Source organism: Pelodiscus sinensis, chromosome 14 (genome assembly GCF_049634645.1).
Source record: "Pelodiscus sinensis isolate JC-2024 chromosome 14, ASM4963464v1, whole genome shotgun sequence".
Taxonomy (NCBI): domain Eukaryota; kingdom Metazoa; phylum Chordata; order Testudines; family Trionychidae; genus Pelodiscus; species Pelodiscus sinensis.
In genome coordinates this window covers 38,424,079-38,443,244 of record NC_134724.1, presented here as the reverse complement: position 1 = coordinate 38,443,244, position 19,166 = coordinate 38,424,079, and the positions used below count along the sequence as shown (strand labels likewise).

At 55.5% G+C, this 19,166-nt stretch overlaps 1 protein-coding gene and 1 long non-coding RNA gene across 2 annotated transcripts in view; both read left to right on the top strand.

The window, feature by feature from the left end:
* The window catches only part of LOC112545640 (uncharacterized), a 51,125-nt gene extending 47,642 nt beyond the window's left edge, over nt 1–3,483 (top strand). Inside the window, exon 4 of the long non-coding RNA XR_003089176.2 lies at nt 3,246–3,483. This is a non-coding gene — a long non-coding RNA (uncharacterized LOC112545640). The remainder of the gene's footprint in view (nt 1–3,245) is intronic.
* Nucleotides 3,484–15,915: 12,432 nt separating this feature from the next.
* Nucleotides 15,916–19,166, top strand: part of HCN4 (hyperpolarization activated cyclic nucleotide gated potassium channel 4) — a 92,739-nt gene continuing 89,488 nt past the window's right edge. Inside the window, exon 1 of the mRNA XM_075897567.1 lies at nt 15,916–16,821. Within this exon, the coding sequence (XP_075753682.1) occupies nt 16,196–16,821 (626 nt within the window). The 5' untranslated portion in view covers nt 15,916–16,195. The remainder of the gene's footprint in view (nt 16,822–19,166) is intronic.

The window sequence follows — 19,166 nt, the reverse complement described above, 5'->3', positions numbered from 1 at the left end:
GAAATCAGAGGCAGCAAATCCTAGGCGAGGCACTCTGCAATTAGAGATGAATACAATCAGAGAGAGCTCTTGGAAATTACAACCACAGTGTGATGCCCTCCATGTGCTGCCGTTTCCAATACACCAGCCACCAGCATTTGCAATGTCACCCCTAGGGAGGCCAAAAGGTATCTGAAGTTGTCTTCTCCCCACACTGTGGTTCCCAGTCGCTGCCCCAGGCACCCCTGCTGCCTCCCCAATGAGTCACTACGGGCACTTCTCCATTCAGCAGCGCTCACACTTACCCCAGTGGGGTATGGCCTGAGATTGCGAAACTCTGGTTCAGTGCAGACACTTGAATAGGGGCTGGGGATACAACCAAGGTCTTTCCCTGGTTAACCAGCATGAGCCAGCTGCACCCGCGGAGACCTCCCCTTCCTACCCATCAACAGACAGTAGCTGCCATTTGGAGCAGGAGAGGAGGCCTCCCTGAATCAGGGTGGCACTTGAGTTGAGAGAGGGTTTTAAAACATCTGGTAGTGAGACTCCTAACCGCTTGTCTCCAGATCAGGGCCAGGATTTCTCCTCACTCTGCTTCCCAGTGGGAGCCTTCACAGGAGGTGCAGGTAGAGGAGGGACTGCCACATGCCTTTGGTCCTGGGAAGTGGTAGATCTCAGGATCAATGGGATACAGCAGCTCAAACAGCTCTAGGCTGGAGTGCTAACATCTCGGAAAGTGCAGAAATAACAGGGAGGAGCGCTTAACATAATGCTGCCTAAAATGGGCCCTGCAAACTCGATCTCTGTTTTGGCAGGCCACACTGAATGGTCGCAGATGCAGAGAGGTCACATGTTCCAGAGGACTGATCCTGGATTAGGAATCAGGAAATCTTGCGTTCTAAATCCTGCTCTGCCATTGCATTGCTGTGTGGCCTTCCTCACACCCCTTAACCTCTCCGTAGATGGTATTCAGTTTCCAAGTGTGTAAGTCAGACTAAAACTTGCCTTTCAAGCTCCAGGAGGACTAAGTAGCTAGTGAGTTTTTACAGTGCTTAGTAGATGCAAAAGTACATGTGGTTTTTCCATGATATAAAAATCCAGGTCCTTGAGCAACAGGCAATTATACATTGTAACACAAAAGGAAGTGGGAATGCTGGCAGGAGAATCTTTGATACAAAGTGGACTGATCTTTCAATGGCTTTATAATGTTCTAAAGAAATGTGCAGGAAATAGGTAAATTAATTTTCAGTTATTATTCAGCCCAGGGAATGGTTCCATCCAATCTTCTAAAGTGCTAGTTTATATCATATTCCTTAGCTGCGAGGCATTAATAAAACATGAAAGACCAAAGCTCACCCCATCATACATGGCAATCCATGCATTATTGCTGCTCAGATTGTCCCAGAAATCTAGATACCTTGCTTTCATTTTCCACGAGAAATAGATTATTACGGACCATGCAAAATTAATCATGAATGCTTTTTAATAGGGCTTCACATCCCTTCCTCTGCAGCACCCAGAGAAGTGGCAGCTCCCCAGAGTCCTTCCCAGAATTCGCACTGAACCCAGCACCTGCTCAGGCTGGACTTGGATGGTCTGATTCAGTGAGGCCTGCGGGTGGCAGCCTCCTGGAAGCCGGGCTGTGGGAGAGTACAGATCTGCATGCAGTGCAAACACAATCAGTAAAGCTCAGGGTTAGGCACCTTGCTACCAAGTCTTGATGCTTAGATTTAGCAATGTGGGATGTGACTGCCCCTTCCAAGTTGCTTTGCTTCCTCCAGACCGAGCTCTCTCTGGTAAAGTCTTTGTGGATACCTGGTCTCCCCAGGGCATTGCAAAAGTGGACACAGCAAACAGCATCATAGTCCTAAGGAATCAGCCCCTGATCTGCAGGAGCAGGGGAATCCCATGGTAATGTAGTCTAAGGAAAACTCCAATTTCTCTTCATATAACACTTGAACAACAGTGGCTGTCCCACAAAAGCAGGCGAAGGAGGAGCTGGCAGGTCAAACGGAAGAGCATTGTCAGAGCAGTGCTGGAGCCCAGCTCTGGAATGCTAGGGAGGGGGGTTCTGGTTGAGACAGAGGTACCTTGGCAGAGTTCTTTGGGGGGAATCCCAGGCCTGAAACACAGGAGCTATGGCAGGATGGGATGCAGAAACAGCTGTGCATGGAGCAAGAGGCACTGCACCTGCCCACGTCATGCCTGACTCTAGCCACTGCTGTTGTTCACCTTCACAGATCAGAGAGCTTGCAGGGGCCATTGTGATCACAGAATCATAGAATCCTAGGGTTGGAAGAGACCTCAGGAGGTCACCGAGTCCAACCCCCTGCCCAAAGCATCTGGTCTGGTCTCCTGCAGAAGGAACCCAGCCCAGAAAAATGCCCCGAATTAATTCCTCTTGGAATGAGAACAGGGCTGCTTTTTTAAAGCCATCCAAGCTTGAATTTAAAATGGCCAGTGATGAAGAATCTGCCACAATCTTTGGTAAATTGTTCCAGTGGCTAATGTTAAAACACTGGTGCCTTATTTCTACCATCACTTCAACGTCCAGCCACTGGATCTCGTTAAACCTTTATCTGCGAGACTGAAGAGCCCTCTGAGAAAGATCTATCAATTCCCTGTCATGCCTCTGGGAGATCTTACTCTGTGGATTGTAGGTATCATTGTGGGCCAGGGATTGAATGTCATTCCCGGGATGAGGGGCTCTCCAGGTACTAAGAACTGGGGTGGGACCACATGGAGACGCTCAGACATCTTGGTTCAGGCTGGATTCCAACAGATACAGAAATGACTTTTGGATAAACAGCCTAACTTTAAACTGATTCAGGGCCTTCTCTTTGCTGCAGCAAAGTGACAGGACTGCCTGTCTCGGGGGGGCGGGGCAGGGGACGACAGACGCCTGCCAGAGCCTGAGCCTGGACTTGGGGTGTCTGCTGGTCAGCTTTCGCGTGTGGCGGTTCTGTTGTTTTTCCTGCTTTCTCTTAAGACTAAATGGGCATGCTTAGAATGTAGGACTGTGGGCAACTGTGCACCTCTGCAGAAAGAGCACAGAGCAAGAGGGCCTGGTTTGCTGGGAGTAACACAGGGCAGGCAGGGAAAGCCCTTGGTCAGGAGAGTGACACGGGTCTCATGCCCAAGAGCAGTGAGGGCTGAGAAGCCATGTGCCTAGATAGGGTGCGCTTGGTGGACTACGAGGAGGAAATACAGCTGCAGGTGTCCTGAATTGTGACACCCTCTAATACTAATATTCTGTTCCCTTGTAGGTATGTCAAGTCACCCCTTCACCTTCTCTTTGAGAATCAAGGTGAGATCATGCGCCAGGAGCCTCTCATGATAAGGTGTGTTTTCCCACTGAAATGCACTGGGACGGAGCCTTTGGCTGTTCTGACTGCTCTGTGCCACTACGGCAGCCCTAAAACCAGCTTAAATACACATTGATATGCTTCTGAGGAGTCTCCCGAGCCCATGGTTTCACAAGCACGGGAGCAGCTCCACCCCCAGTACCAGAGGTAAGTCTGGGGATAAGGATCAGGCCTGTACATGGAGGAGGAGGGGTGCAAAGGGTGCAAAAGCACCTCCCCCCCCCCCCGTGGTCCTCCTAGTAAGCATGCTCCAGCTGGCCAGGGGAAGGCAGGAGCAGCACGCTGCCCGAGCCTCCCTCACCCATTCTCTGGAAGGGTGGGGCTGATTTCCCCACTTAATTGGGGAACCATGGGGGTGCATTCACACCCTTGCTGTCCACGTTTACAAAAAAAGCATCTCTCACAGAAATTCTTACATACAGGCCTGAGGAGCGTATGTCCCACCAATCCCTGGCACCTGGAGCTGTTTGAGCTGGAATGTAAGCCTTCAGCACATGCAGACAGCCCCTGCGTTAGAGCAGTCTGGGGCTGTGGCAGGGGATGGGTCCGGCTCACATCAGCCCCAGGTGGTGGATAATCAGACGTAGCTCAAAAGCACTTTCTGCTCCCATCTCTTCTGCATTTGCAGCAAACACAGCTCAGAAAAGCCAGAGATTTAAACCAGAGACTTTAACCTTCCCGGTTCATCTCATCCCACTCTCTCCTGGCTGGAAAAAGTTAAACCCTGTCTAATATTGAGAAGTGTGGGCGTCAAACATCTGATCTGAACCTCTTCTCCTACTGAGAAGTTTGAGTTTAAAAAGCATCAGCAAAACTCCCAGGACAGGGGAAAAATGTGTATTTTTATACCCACACATTTCTAAATAAATCCTGTCACCTAATCCTGTTAAGTGAAACCTGCACATCCAAGGGAGTGGATGTCTGCTCCTCTGAAACAGCTTTGTGCAAGAGTTTTGCAGAGCAGTGAGAAACAAAGGCACAATTAACAAGCACAAAAGTAGCGGATACTGAATTCCCTCTAGCTGCAGGCTGTCCATTCCTTATGACATAGAGCTACATAGAGGGGGAAGAGAGTGACTTGTTCTCATGTTTACAGTTCTTCTTCACTGGTAAAATAGGCACTGAGATGTCTCCAGCCTCAGCATGTATCCCCGGGTCACAGAGCACTACGTCCGAGGCAGGGGAAATGATTCCATGGTTAGATCTCCTGATTTTATGTCTGCTTCACCAGCTTATTATATGTAGCATATATTTTTCCTGAACTAGTGCTCAGAGGCCATAACTGGGACATGATATATGTAAGTTCCTTTGTGCTAGGTGCTGGACAAATGTGTATAAAGACACAGTTCCTGCCTCCCAGAGCTTTGATTAGAGCACTAACTTGAGACTCGAGAAGCCCCCTGTTCTGCCACTGATTTTCCATATGACTTTGGCCAAGTTTCTTAGGCTTTACAAAGCCTAACCCTGTGACCTCTGAAGCATGAGTTAGGTGCTATGGTTCACTGCTCAATGAATGGGGAGAGGTGAGCACCTTTGAATTAGAGCCACAAAAGCCAGAGTTCACTGTTGTCACACTCCCTTCTCTGTCTTCCTTCTTTCCTTCCTTCCTTCCTTCCTTCCTTCCTTCCTTCCTTCCACATCCGAGGAAGTAAATTGTAACACACAAAAGCTTATGCTCTGCTATCCTAATAAATGTGTTAATCTTTGAAGTGCCACCAGACTTCTATGAATATCAAGAAACTCATCAGTAAAGCTCAGGTTGCAATTTTCAAAGCTGTCTAGGAGATTAAATGCAAACTCCCATTAAAATTAATGACAATTATATCTTTAAAATCTCTAGCTGTCTCCACCTCAGCAATGGTTTCTTGTTACTTTTTCAATCAGTCTGTATGTATGGTTTCTGTAAAGGGAAATCATGCCTTACTAATCTACTAGAGTTCTTTGAGGGGGTCAGCAAATATGTGGACAAGGGGATCCAGTGGATATAGAATACTCAGATTTCCAGAAAGCCTTTGACCAGGTCCCTCACCAAAGGCTCTTAAGTAAAATAAGTTGTCATGGGATAAGAGAGAAGGTCCTTTCGTGGATTGAGAACTGCTTAAAAGACAGGAAACAAAGGAATAAATGGTCAGTTTTCAGACTGGAGAGAGGTAACTAGTGGTGTCCCCCAATGGTCTGTACTGGGGCCCATCCTATTCACCCTATTTATAAATGATCTAGAGAAAGGGGTAAACAGGGAGGTGGCAAAATTTGCAGATAATACCAAACTGCTCAAGATAGTTAAGACCAAAACAGACTTGGAAGAGCTTAAAAAAGTTCTCACCAAACTAAGTGACTGGGCAACAAAATGGCAAATGAAATGTAATGTGGATAAATGTAAAGTAATGCACATTTGAAAAAATAACTCCAACTATACATACAAAATGATGGGGACTAATTTAGCTACAACCACTCAAGAGAGAGATCTTGGAGTCATTGTGGATAGTTCCATGAAAACATCCACTTAGTGTACAGCGGCGATCACAAAAGCAAATAGAATGTTAGGAATAATTAAAAATGGGATAGCGAATAAGACAGAAAAAATTGTATTGCCTCTATATAAAACCATGATATGCCCACATTTTGAATACTGCATATAGATGTGGTTGCCTCATCTCAGAAAAAGATATATTGGCATTGGAAAAGTTTCAGAAAAGGGCAAGAAAGGGGTTTGGAACTGGTCCCATATGAAGAGAGATTAAAAAGACTTGGATTTTTCAGCTTAGAAAAGAGGAGACTAAGGGGGGATATGATTGAGGTCTATAAAATCATGACTGGTATGGAAAAGTGAATAAGGAAAATTATTTACTTATTCCCACAATATAAGAATTAAGTGTCACCAAATGAAATGAATAGGCAGCAGGTTCAAAACAAACAAAAGGAAGTTTTTCTTCACTCAGCGCACAGTCAACCTGTGGAACTCCTTGCCAGAGGATGTGGTGTAGACTAGGACTTTAACAGGGTTCAAAAAAGAGCTAGATAGATTCATGGAGGTTAGGTCCATCAATGGCTGTTAGCCAGGATGGGTAGGAATGTTTGTCTGGAAGTGGATGACAGGAGAGGGATCATGTGAAGATTACCTGATGCATTCCCTCTCTCTGGGGCACCTGGTATTGGCCACTGTCGGCAGACAGGCTACTGAGCTAGATGGATCTTTGGTCTGACCCAGTGTGGCCGTTCTTATGTCTTTAAGATAGGTGGTAGGAATAAGAGTCTACAAAGAAAGGGAGATTTGCTGGCTACTTTGTCCACCTTAGGTCATAGCTGTATATTTTATTTTCAATCCCTGAAGCACCTGCCACCCACCAGATGTAGTGGTTGGGGGATGCTGCTGCTGATCAGTCTCAAGTGATGAATGTTAGCAGATTGCTCTGGTGAGAAAATCCAAACACCCAGGAAATGTCAGGGGTTGGTTTTCTGCACATTGTGTCCTCTTTCCAGAGACACAGGGATGACTGATCACACAACAGAGGTGCCCTGTTACGTTCTGTGACGTAGTGGGGGTACCTTGCTGGTTGCTATGCTGGGCAGTGGGCTGTGGGTGACCTCCACTGGCTGCTGTCTCTAGCACTGCCCAGCAGGGCAGGGGATGAGTCATTATGCAAAGGGGGCTCCAAACCTGTCTGACCAGCTATCTCCAAGAGAGCGGGAAGAAGGGGAGTGGAGCTCTGGCTGGGGTCAAGGCTGGAAGTGAGTTAGTTAGTTTCTGTCTGGGAGCATGGAGGAGACATCCTAGGGAAAGGGACTGGAATTTAGGGGCCCAGTCTCCCCCATCTCAAGGGGGGCTGAGGCATCCTAGGCCTGCCCTGGAACCAGATGACATCTATGCTGCGCTGTATCCTGGAGAAGCAATAAACTCCCTATATTCTACTGGCTGGTGGAGTCTGTCCGTGCCATTATGGGGGTGCAGGAGACGGGAAAACCCCAGCGTGCTGTCACACTGGTGTCAGGAGTGGGATACATTGCACCCTGTGGATGGAGCTTCCAGCGGCGAGTGACAAGGCGCAGAAGAAGCAAGGGCCTTAGAGCCAGGCATGCTGGAGACAGAACGAAGCAGTTCCTGAGAATCGTGGGGCACTGCAGCACTAGACTGGTGAGTCTGCACTGAGGGGACCAGCGGGGAGATGGCCTACGCCCAACTCTTGAAGGCAGAGCTGGTGAAGCTGTGCAGAGAGAGGAGCTTGCCTGTGCAGAAAGCAACTAATGCCCAGCTGATTGCCAGGCTGGAGGAGAATGACCAGTCACGGGGCCAGGATCTTGTGCCAGTGGGAAGCAGCCAGACCCCACCTGAGAGTATGTCAGGCTCTGAGAGGGGGCGGGGCACTGGAGCCCGCCGGAGAGATGGGACAGCTTCCCAGGGGAGGCCATCTAGGGCAGGAGCCAGCCCAGCAGAGCTGCGGCGGCTGGAGATCCAGCTGCGGATGAAGGAATTGGAAGTAGAGGACCGAGAGAAGGAGCGCCATGATTGAGAAAGGGACCGCCAGGACCGAGAGAGGCAGCGACAGAGTGAGTTGGCCATGGCAGAGCGGAGAAGCGGTGGGCCCCTGACTGCGCCGAGTGTGGATGGGCCCCAAGTTCCCAGGACTGCCAGATGCTTGGAGAGGCTCATGGTGGCCCAATTGAAGGACGTGGGCAACATAGATGGGTTCCTCAGCTTCCTTAAGAGGGCCTGTGGACTGCAACGGGTCCCCCCAGCTGACTGGCTGCAGGAGCTCATCCCCGCACTGAACCAGGAGGCGGCCGGAGTGCTCAGTCAGCTGGAGGACCTACAGCCAGGGGATTACAACCGAGTCAAGAAGGCCCTGCTGCACAAGTTCAGGCTGATCCCCGAGATGTACAGGAAGAAGTTCCGGGGGGTGAAGAAGGAGCCACGGGAGACCTATGTGGATCTGGCCTCCCGCCTGGCGCAATACGGCCGCAAGTGGGTGTCTGGAGTCGGAGCCCAGACCGCAGAGGAGCTGCTCAGGCTGTTCATGATGGAGCAGTTCTATGAAGCATGCACACCCAAACTGAGGCTGTGGCTCAAGGACCGAAGACCAGAGACCCCCCAGGAGGCCGGGAGACTGGCGGACGAGTTCACAGAGAGCCGGTCTGGGTGTGAACGGGAGTCCCGGAGAGAAAGGGAATCATGCAGAGACCGGATCTCGGCTGAGCAACGGAGAGAGTCATCTACGAGGCGAGCCCAAGAGATGAGTCATCTGCGCCCCCAAGAACCAGCCAGGGCCTGGACAGAGACAGCCCAAAGGGGCCCTCAGGGACTAACTTGCCATCACTGTGGGCAAAAAGGCCACAAGAGGGCTCAGTGCACCAGGTTCCATGACCGGGGACTTTCCAGGGTTAACTGGCTGGGGCTGGAGGAAGGGCAGGCTGCCCCAGAGGCAGGGGCTGGCAGGCAAACCTCAGCTCGGAGAGAGGGAAAGGATGCTCAGTGCACCTCCCCTGGGAGGTCTGACTCTTGGGAGGTGGATTTCTCCATGTACTGGGTGGGGGCAGGGCGGCCCCTACGGAGCGAGTGCCTCATACCCCTGGAGGTGGATGGTAGGAAGGTAACGGGTTTCTGGGCGGAGGTGATGCTGGCCCGATCCAACATAGTGGCCCCAGACCGGATACTATCCCACACGCAGCTGACCCTGAAGGGCATAGACGGGTCCCCGTTTAAGGTGCCTGTAGCCAGGGTGCATCTGAAATGGGGGGCCAAGGAAGGTCTCAAGGAAGCGGGGGGGGGGAGAACCGGACTTTCCCACCGAGGTTCTGATGGGGAATGACCTAGAGGAGTGGCCCCATGAATCCCAGCGGGATCTAGTCACCACCCGGAGCCAGAGCCAACAAGGGGCTGGCAACCTGGATCCAGGGGAGGCCTCGCGACAGGGTCCTCAAGGTACCATCACGGTGGACACGGGGTCCAGCCAGGCTGGGACTCCAGACCTAGGCAAAGGTGGGGAGCGGGTCCCGATTCCTGCCTCAGCGGCTGAATTCCAGGCTGAGGTGCAGGCAGACCCCTTCTTGCAGAGGCTGAGGGACCAGGCTGGCCTCTGGGCGGCTCAGCCCCTGGGTGGAGGTGGCCAGGAGAGATTCCTGTGGGAGCGGGGGACCCTGTTCCGGGAATGGCTTCCCCCCAGGAAGGTGAAGGCATGGGAGGGTCCAGCGGCAGCTGGTGGTCCCCCAAAAGCATCGCCTCAAGCTGCTGTATTTGGCCCACGACGTCCCTGTTGCGGGCCACCGGGGGATCCGGAGCACCCAGCTGAGGCTGCTCCAACACGTCTACTGGCCGGGGATATTTGCAGCCGTGAAGCGGTACTGCCGGTCCTACGACTCCTGCCAGAGGGGCGGGAAGGCCCAAGACAGGAGGAAAGTGGCTTGGGGGTCCCTACCCTGTATGGAGGAGCCTCTGGGCTTGCTGAGAGAGTTATGGGAGGGGAAGACCCCCCTGGATGGAGTGTCGGGTGTGGAAGCCGCCCTGGCTGTCCAGAGAAGGCTCACTGGGCTCATGGCCCCGGCCTGAGAGACCCTGGCCAGAGATCAAGGCCCGCGGAAGGGTGGGTGCGACCACAGGGGACAGGCCTGTGCCAGTCGCCCTGGAGCGGTGCAGCGAGTGAACAGAGGGAAGCCAATTCATGTGGGGCCTCGCCGCGGCCGGCCCGAGTCAAGGGGAGCACCCATGTGCCCAGGGCGGGTTCCCACGCAGAGCACCCGAACTTCCCTAGGTCACGAGCGGAGTGACCCTGCTCAGTTCACTCTCGGAGGGGGGAGTAGTGGGGGTATTGGGCTGCTTTCTATGCTGGCTCTGTGGTAATCCCCACTGGCTGCTGCCTGTACCACAGCCCAGAAGGACAGGGAGTGAGACATTATGCAAAGAGGGTCTCTCAACCTGTCCGACCAGCTACCCCTCAAGGAGAGAAACAAAGGAAGGTGGAATGCTGCCCTGGCCGGGGGGGTAGGCCTGGAGGAGAGTGAATTAGTTGCGGTCTGGGAGCATGGAGGAAGCAGCCTCAGCAACAGGCTGTGGGGTTTAGAAGCCGAGACCACCCCCATATCAAGGGGGCTGAGGCATCCTAGGCCTGTCCTGTAACCTGTTGACATCTGTGCTGTGCTGTATCCTGGAGAGGCAATAAACTCCCTCTGTTCTACCGGCTGGTGGAGTCTGTTTGTGCCATTTCGTGGGTGCAGGAGACGGGGGACCCCACCACGTCGTCACACATGCCCACCCAGACTGAGGCTGCGGTTCAAGGACCGAAGACCAGAGAACCCTCAGGAGGCCAAGAGACTGGCGGATGAGTTCACGGAAAGCTGGTCCGGGTGTGAACGGGAATCACGGCTAGAGAGGGAATCGCGCAGAGACCGGATCTCGACTGAGCGATGGAGAGAGTCAACTACGAGGTGGATGGTAGGAAGGTGACAGGTTTCTGGGACACGAGGGCGGAGGTGACGCTGGCCCAATCCAACATAGTGGCCCTAGACTGGGTACTACCTCACACTCAGCTGACCCTGAAGGGCATAGACGGGTCCCCGTTTAAGGTGCCTGTAGCCAGGGTGCATCTGAAATGGGGGGCCAAGGAAGGTCTCAAGGAAGTGGGGGTGCACCCGCACTTTCCCACGGAGGTGCTGATGGGGAATGAGCTAGAGGAGTGGCCCCATGAATCCCAGTGGGCTCTAGTCACCGCCCGGAGCCAGAGCCAGCGAGGGGCTGGCAAGTCCCAGGAACGACTCCCAGCAGGGTCTTCAGGGTCCCATCCCAGTGGACACGGGGGCCAGCCAAGCTGGGACTCCGGAGCTAGGCAAAGGTGGGGAACAGGTCCTGATCCCTGCCCCAGGGGCTGAATTCCAGGCTGAGGTGCAGGCAGATCCCTCCTTGCAGCGGCTGAGGGACCAGGGTGGCCGCGGTGCAGCTCAGCCCCTGTGGAGAGGTGTCCAGGAGAGATTCCTGTGGGAGCGGGGATTCCTGTTCTGGGAATGGCTTCCCCCCAGGAAAGTGAGGGCATGGGGGGGTCCAGCGGCAGCTGGTAGCACCCCAAAGGTATTGCTGCAAGCTGCTGTATTTGGCGCACGACGTCCCTGTTGGGGACCACCGGGGGATCCGGAGCACCCGGCTGATTCTGCTCCAACACTTCTACTGGCCGGGGATGTTTGCAGCCGTGCAGCGGTACTGCTGGTCCTGCGACTCCTGCCAGAGGGGCGGGAAGGCCCAAGACAGGAGGAAAGCTGCTCGGGGGCCCCTACCCTCTGTAGATGAGCCTTTGGGCTTGCTGAGGGAGTTATGGGAAGGGAAGACCCCCCCAGGATGGAGCGTTGGGGATGGAAGCCGCCCTGGCTGTCCAGAGAAGGCTCGCTGGGCTCTTGGCCCCGGCCCGAGAGACCCTGGCCAGAGATCAAGGCCAGTGCAAGGGTAGATGCGACCACAGAGGACAGGCCTGTGCCAGTCCCCCCGGAGTGGTGCAGCGAGTGTACAGAGGGAATCCAATTCATGTGGGGCCTCGCCGCGGCCAGCCCGAGTCAAGGGGAGCACTCATGTCCCCAAGGCGGGTTCCCACGCAGAGGACCCAAACTTCCCTAGGTCACGAGCGGAGTGACCCTGCTCAGTTCGCTCTCGGAGGGGGGAGAACTGTGACGTTGTGGGGGTACCTTGCTGGTTGCTATGCTGGGTAGTGGGCCGTGGGTGACCTCCACTGGCTGCTGTCTGTAGCACTGCCCAGCAGGACAGGGGATGAGTCATTATGTAAAGGGGGCTCCAAATCTGTCTGACCAGCTATCTCTCAGGGAGTGGAACAATGGGAAGAAGGGGAGTGGAGCCCTGGCTGGGGTCAGGGCTGGAAGTGAGTTAGTTAGTTTCTGTCTGGGAGCATGGAGGAGACAGCCTAGGGAAAGGGACTGGAATTTAGGGGCCCAGTCTTCCCCATCTCAAGGAGGGCTGAGGCATCCTAGGCCTGCCCTGGAACCAGATGACATCTGTGCTGTGCTGTATCCTGGAGAAGCAATAAACTCCCTCTATTCTACTGGCTGGTGGAGTCTGTCCTTTCTATTACGGGGATGCAGGAGACGGGAAAACCCCAATGCGCAGTCACACCTTCCCATAACAAAGCTTGTTATGGGCAATGAGGACATCCCCACAGTGCCTCACGTTCGCATGTGTCTTGGAAAGAGGCACAGTATTTCACTGGGTGAAGTTAATGGGATTAGTCTAGATTAGCACTGGTGTAAGTGTGAGCGAATGAGCCCCGCTAGCTCCTTCCCTCTTGACAGGCTGCCAATGTTCTCGCCTGCTGCCCCCTCTCTCTTGCCACCCTCCTTATGCCAGTGTTGCCCTGGCCTATCCCACCTCCCCAAGCTCCTTTTGATGCTGCCTCACCCACCCCCACTCCTGGATAACGGAAAGGCCTTCGTGCCTTTCACCTTCACTTTCAGCGTGGCCAGATCCATGCCCACCCCCTCACTTGTTCCACCAGCCTCTCTGACCTCTCGTGTAGCTCTTGAATCCATTGCAGAACCCTCTCTCCTTCTGCGGTGGCGTGGATCTTGCCACGTGCTCCAGCACCCTCACTGCCAGCTGTGGGTGGGAGGTGTGGCATGGCCACGAGAGAGTGATAAGCCAATAGCTGAATTTAATCCATCGTGTGACATCGTGCCCATGTATTTAACGGGGGTGCTCCTCAAGGATCTCAATGGGGTTCAAAGGATTATTTCTTTGGTAGCTGCAATAGTGGGGAGCCAGTGGTTTGATACCAAAACCCTGAGATGGAATTTCCTTGTCTCAGGGTGTTAAAAGGTTGTTTTATGGGCTTTACAAATATACTGTGGATTAGCAATATGGGGTAGGAAATCTCTCACTGCAGCTTCTCATGGACAGGTGTCTGCAGCAGAAGCTTATTGGCTCTTTCTCTGGCAGTGGGGACAAGGACTGGATGGGTGATAGGTTAGTTCATAATCCATCACCTTAGAGATGTTACCACCAGGGCAGTCTGGAGGAAGCTTCCCCATCAGCCGCCCGAGCAGTGCCTCTCCCGAAGTTGGGAGAGGACATTGGTTGCTGGGGACTCTGTCTGCTGTCTTTCCCGAGTCCTGAACTCATTGGCGCGATGGTTGCATTTGTCTGTCATTGTATTCATAGATGCTGGAACTGAGGGGGGAGCCATTTCCATCACTTACAGCATGTACAGTTTGGTTCCATGGCTCTTGGCACCCAGCACCCCAGCTGTGCTGCAATCCTTAAATTCACCCACATGCCGCATATGTTCATGTGCTGTCTATGTGGTCATTTGCTGAACCACGTGATAACTAATCTGCCACTTTTACTGCCTCCCCTGCACTCTGCCCACTAAAGCCATCTCCCTGGGATGGATTCCAGCTCTCCCGGCTGCTCCAGATAGACACCATTTTAAGAAGCAATCAGCTTGCAAACGAAAAGCCTCCTCTCTCCCCTCCCCACCAAAACAACATCTACTTGCAGCCCAGGATGAGTTGGTTCAGGACTTCTGCAGTAGCAGCTTTTGCACATAAAAAATATGATCATGAAGTCCATGTAGTCAGAGGCTAGGTGCTACCATAATGCCTACATAATACCAGTAATTGTCACACCGATAGCTTGCTGCTCTTAGAGTTCATTCTCAGGCGTTCACACCTATTTCCACTCCTGTAAGGTCCTCAATAAAATGATCACGGCTCTGAAGTTCTCTAGGTATAGAAAAGCCATTTAAAGACATTTTTGAGGTTTTAATGCCCCCTCTGAGCCTGGGACTTAGGACTCCTGGAAAATCTTCCTAAAGATCTTAGCACGCACAGTGGCAGACTGGTGTACACGTTTCTGAAAAATCGACTTCATCGTAACCTAGGTCAGGGTCAGCAGAGCACTTACCCACCGGCTTCATGTTATGTGCGCATCAAGCCCACTGAAGTCAATGGCACTGAAGCTGGTGCTGAAGTCCTGTGTCCCACAAGGAGGGATGAAAGTGTGTGCATCAGTGTGAATCTCAGCCCCATGCTTACAACTGCAGGGATTTCAAAGAAAACTCTCTCAAAATCTTGCAGTATGATGACCTTTCAGAGGTAAGTGTGGCTTGTGGGGAGCACAGGCAGGGAGAGGGTTAAAGGGGCTGGCATTCAGTGGGCATGGTCTGCATGCTTCCTTACTGGTGAACAGCATGCCCAGCCTCCAACACACACAGACTGAACCTCTATGCCAGCCTCCTCTCTCTCCCGCTCCTAGAATCACAGAATTGGAAGGGACCTTGAGGGGTCATCAAGTCCAGTCCCTGCCCTCACTGCAGGACCCAGCACCATCTAGACCATCCCTGGCAGGAGTCTCTCCAGCCTGCTCTTAAATGTCTCCAGAGATGGGGATTCCACAGCCCCCCCCCCCCAGGCAACTTATTCCAGTGTTGAACCACCCGGACAAGTAGGAAGTTTTTCCTAATGTCCAACCTCACCCTCCCTTCCTGCCCTTTAAGCCCATTGCTTCTTGTCCTGTCCTCAGAGGCCAAGTTTTCTCCCTTCTTGTAAAAACCTTGTATGTACTTGAAAACTGTTAGCATACCCGTCAGTCTTCTCTTCTCCAGATGAAACAAACCCATTGTTTTCAGCTCTCTCCCAGATCATGGGGTTTAACCCTTTAAACATCTTTGTTGCTCATCTCTGAACTTTCTCCAGTTTGTCCGTGTGTTTCCTGACACCTGGCGCCCAGAACCGGGCACACGATCCTGTCTACACCGACATTCCTGTGATTGGAATCGCCGGGACTGACTCCAGTTCCTCCCTCTGGGGCTTTAATACAATGCCACGTGGGGTCATTCCGATGGTCCCTCTCTCTGGGCGGGGCAGGGACAGAGGCATCAGTCTCCCATCTGGTGCGTCGTACGAATGAAGCCCGGTCCTGTTCGGGAGCAAGGCGGTTGACGGGCTCCCTCGCCTCCCGCACGGCAGAGCGGGGGCAGGGCTGTAATCCTGCCAGAGGGGCTGAGTTTTCTGCTCCCCGCGAACCTTTCAGACCTGAGCGCCTCCCCCGCCTTGCCAGGGACACCCCAGCCCGGAGAGCGGGCGTCGGAACTTTCACACCCAGCTCGCCCGCCGCTGCTAGCTGCGACCCCCCGCGCCGCTCGCCCGCTGCCCCGCCCGGGCCTGCCAGCAGCCTGCGGGGCGAGCGAGGTGGCCGAGCCGCACGTGGGCAGCCGTGCGGATCCTCGGGGCCTTTCAATCCCCGCAAAGCCAGAGGAGCCCGCTGGGCCGCAGGCAGCGCGCGCTGCCCCGAACCCCCGCAGCTCAGCGCAGCCCGCGGCCAGGAATCGCCCGGCCGAGGCGGGGCGCTCCGGGTCACTCCCGAAGTGGGGCGCCCGCCCAGGAGCGCCCCGGCTCCCCACTGCCCAGCCCCGGGAAGCCGGAGAACCGCCCCGGGAGCCCGAGCCGATCGGGAGCCAGCAGCGCAGCGGGGCTGGGCCCGCGTACCCCCTCTCCGCCCGGCGCTTTGTGCGCGCGGGGCCCGGTGCCGCCCGGGCGGACGCAGCCCGCCCGCCGTTGCCCGTTTAAGACGCGGGGCTGGCCCAGGTGGGCAGAGCCTGCGAGCACCGCGGCTCCTATGGCAACCCCGGGCCGGCGCCCGGCCGCTGCGGGGGGGCGCTGATGTCAGCAGCCGGACGGGGATGCTGCGGGGCGCGCTAGTGGCCGGGGCCAGGAGCGCAGCAGCCCGGGCCGGAGCCGCAGCCCGCATGGCCGGGGCTGGCGCGGCAGGGGGCCGGCCCGGCGGGCGGCTCTGACCTCGGCGAGCCCGGCGGCGGGGCGCGGGCGGGCAGGGGCGGGGCGGGGCGGCGGCGGGGCCCCCCCGCCCCGCCATGGACAAGCTGCCCCCCGCCATGCGCAAGCGGCTCTACAGCCTGCCCCAGCCCGGCGGGGCCAAGGCCTCCATCATGGACGAGGAGGGCGAGGGCGACAAGGACACGCGGCGGCGGAGCATCCGCCTCAAGCCGCTGGCGGCCCCGCGGGCAGAGCTGGGCGCGGAGCCGGCTGCCAAGAGCAGCACCAACGGGGACTGCCGGCGCTTCCGCGGCAGCCTGGCCTCGCTGGCCGGTCGGCACCCGCACGACGCGGCCGAGGGCAGGCGGCTCATCGGGGGCGAGGGCGAGGCGGCCTCCCCCGGCGAGGAGCGGAGCCCCCTGGGCGGCGGGGAGCCCGAGTCTCCGGCGCCCCCCGCCCCGTCCCCCCCGCCCGAGCCGCAGCCCCCGCCCGCCGCCGCCTCCATCAAGGTGGAAGGCGGGGCGGGGGGCGACCAGATCAGCCCGGACGAGGAGCTGTGGCTGGGCCAGGCCGGCTTCATGCAGCGCCAGTTCGGGGCCATGCTCCAGCCCGGGGTCAACAAGTTCTCGCTCAGGATGTTCGGCAGCCAGAAGGCGGTGGAGCGGGAGCAGCAGCGGGTCAAGTCCGCGGGGTTCTGGATCATCCACCCCTACAGCGACTTCAGGTACCGAGCCCCCCACCAGCCCAGTACTCCCTGCCAGCCTTGGCCCTCCCAGCCCCCTGCCCCCTGCCAGCCTTGGCCCTCCCGCCCCGTGCCTCCCACCAGCCCAGTACCCCCTGGCAGCCTTGGCCCTCCCTGCCCCCTGCCAGCCTTGGCCCTCCCGGCCCCGTGCCCCCCACCAGCCCAGTACCCCCTGCCAGCCTTGGCCCTCCCGGCCCTGTGCCCCCCACCAGCCCAGTACCCCCTGCCAGCCTTGGCCCTCCTGGCCCCGTGTCCCCCAACCAACCCAGTATCCCCTGCCAGTCTTGGCCCTCCCGGCCCCCTGCCAGCCTTGGCCCTCCTGGCCCCGTGCCCCCCAACTAGCCCAGTACCCCCTGCCAGCCCCTCACCCTAGTGGCCCCCCTTCACTCCAGTAGCCTCCCGCCAGCTGCAACCCCCTCAGCCCAGTGCCTCCCAGCAGCTGTGCCTCCCACACCCTTGTGCACCCCAACCAGCCTTGACCCCCAACCAGTCCGGAGGGAACTTTCCTGGTGAGTTTCCAGAGGACACTGCTGCTTATGAGCAGCCTCGATGTGAACCCCGCTTGCCACCCGTGGGGTTTTTTTTTTTTGTTTAAACAAAACTTATCCCTCCCCCCACATTGTTAGCTTCACTTTCCAAACCCTTCTCCTCTCTCCGCCCGGCATCGCTCACCCAATTCCCAGCTGGGCTCGCTGGGGCCTGCCCCTTCCTCTTCACCACCCAGGCCCCGCTTTGTGCCTGGCCTGGCTTCGCTGGGACACCGCAGTGCTTACTCCCCACCCCAGAGCGGAGCCAGGACAGTGCTGCTGCTTCACAGGGCTTCCTGCAGTATCGCTCCCGGACGCTGGCGTGTGCCCGGGCTAGGCCAGGGTCCCATGTGGCGTAGCCCCTGACAGGGGGAGATGCTTTGGGTGTTTGCACTTAGGAGCCAGGTGGGGCTCTCATGTCAGTGGGGTTCGCTTCAGAACCCTTCAGGCGTCGGTGGCAACCCGGCCTCCTGGTTTAATCAGTGAATTGACGTGCAAGCAGTGGAGCTCCCAGTCCCCGGGTTTGGGCAGAGACTGAGCCGGTGAGAGTCCCTCTGAGCAATATGCAAAGTGCTGCGGCCAGCCGGGGAGTGCTCAGTGAAGCAATGGTCAGGGCATCTTGCTTCCACTTTAATTACAGCAGCTTGGACACCACATGCAGCCGCAGTGCGAGCACCCGACAGATCTCTAGCCCAGCGCTCCCTGCAGCTCCCACCCTCGCCCAGCAATGCCTCCGAGGACGGGTCGGGGGCGGCTGCAGGGTGGGGAGTGTTGATTTCTCACCAGTGCAGAGTGTCCCTGATGCTACAGTTTGGATGCTTAAAAACCAGAGCACACACTGACAGGGCCCACCGCTGGCCGTGATCAGCGGAACGGGCATTTGTTTGAGGTAACACACATAACTCCTGGGCTAGAAGACTGCACTCGCGGCCACGCATGAAGTGTCCCAAATGTGCAGCTGACCCGGCCCGAAAGGCGTTCCAGTGGTCACATCATCAGTCGGGCCTTGCATGCCTGGACTGAAGAGGGCTTACAGTTGTCTCCCTGTTGGAATGTTGCACAGACACTGGAACGGGAGGGGATGGCTTGAAAAACAATTGTGTGGCCTTGTCTACAGATCTTTGTCGTCTCGGCCTCTGCCTGGATATGAAACCAAACCAAACCTCGGTATCCTCAGTTACTCTAGTGGACTCTTGCATACAGCGTTGTCTTAAAGGGCTTGTTTAGTTCTTAGTGCTGTGGCCGTCTGAGCAGATTCTATCCAAAAGTAGCCTAGAGCTGGCATATCTCACTCGCAACTGTGAGTTTGTTCTCCCCTCCTTTCTTTGGGGCTCATTTTTCAGCCCAGAATCAGACTGTCATATTCCAGTACCGAGATGTGTGTAATAGTAACCAGTGTGCCTCTCATCCAAGGTGAGATGTTCCTGTTTGGCTAAAATTGCTAAGTTAGCCAGCACCAGCTGCTTAAAATAGAGCGACACATTATGAGGTAAGTTTTTATTTCTGAGGTGCTGCAATATGTGGCCATTCACAGGATCACACGCAGGAATAAAACATACAGGCAAGTTTGACACACCCCGGCCAAATGATCAGGCCGAGTCTGTAACAGGCAGTGAGTCTCAGTCACATGCATGGGTGTGATTTGTTAGTATTAATAATTAAGTCTTTGCCTGACGTAGCCTTGTGTTTGTGCAGGTAGAGCGCTGCCTGGCTATTGCTCTCAGGTGCCAGGCACTCTTGGGGTTAAGTGCCAGTTAAGATGGTCAGCTGCTGCTTTGGGTTCCCTTCCAGCCTTGTGCA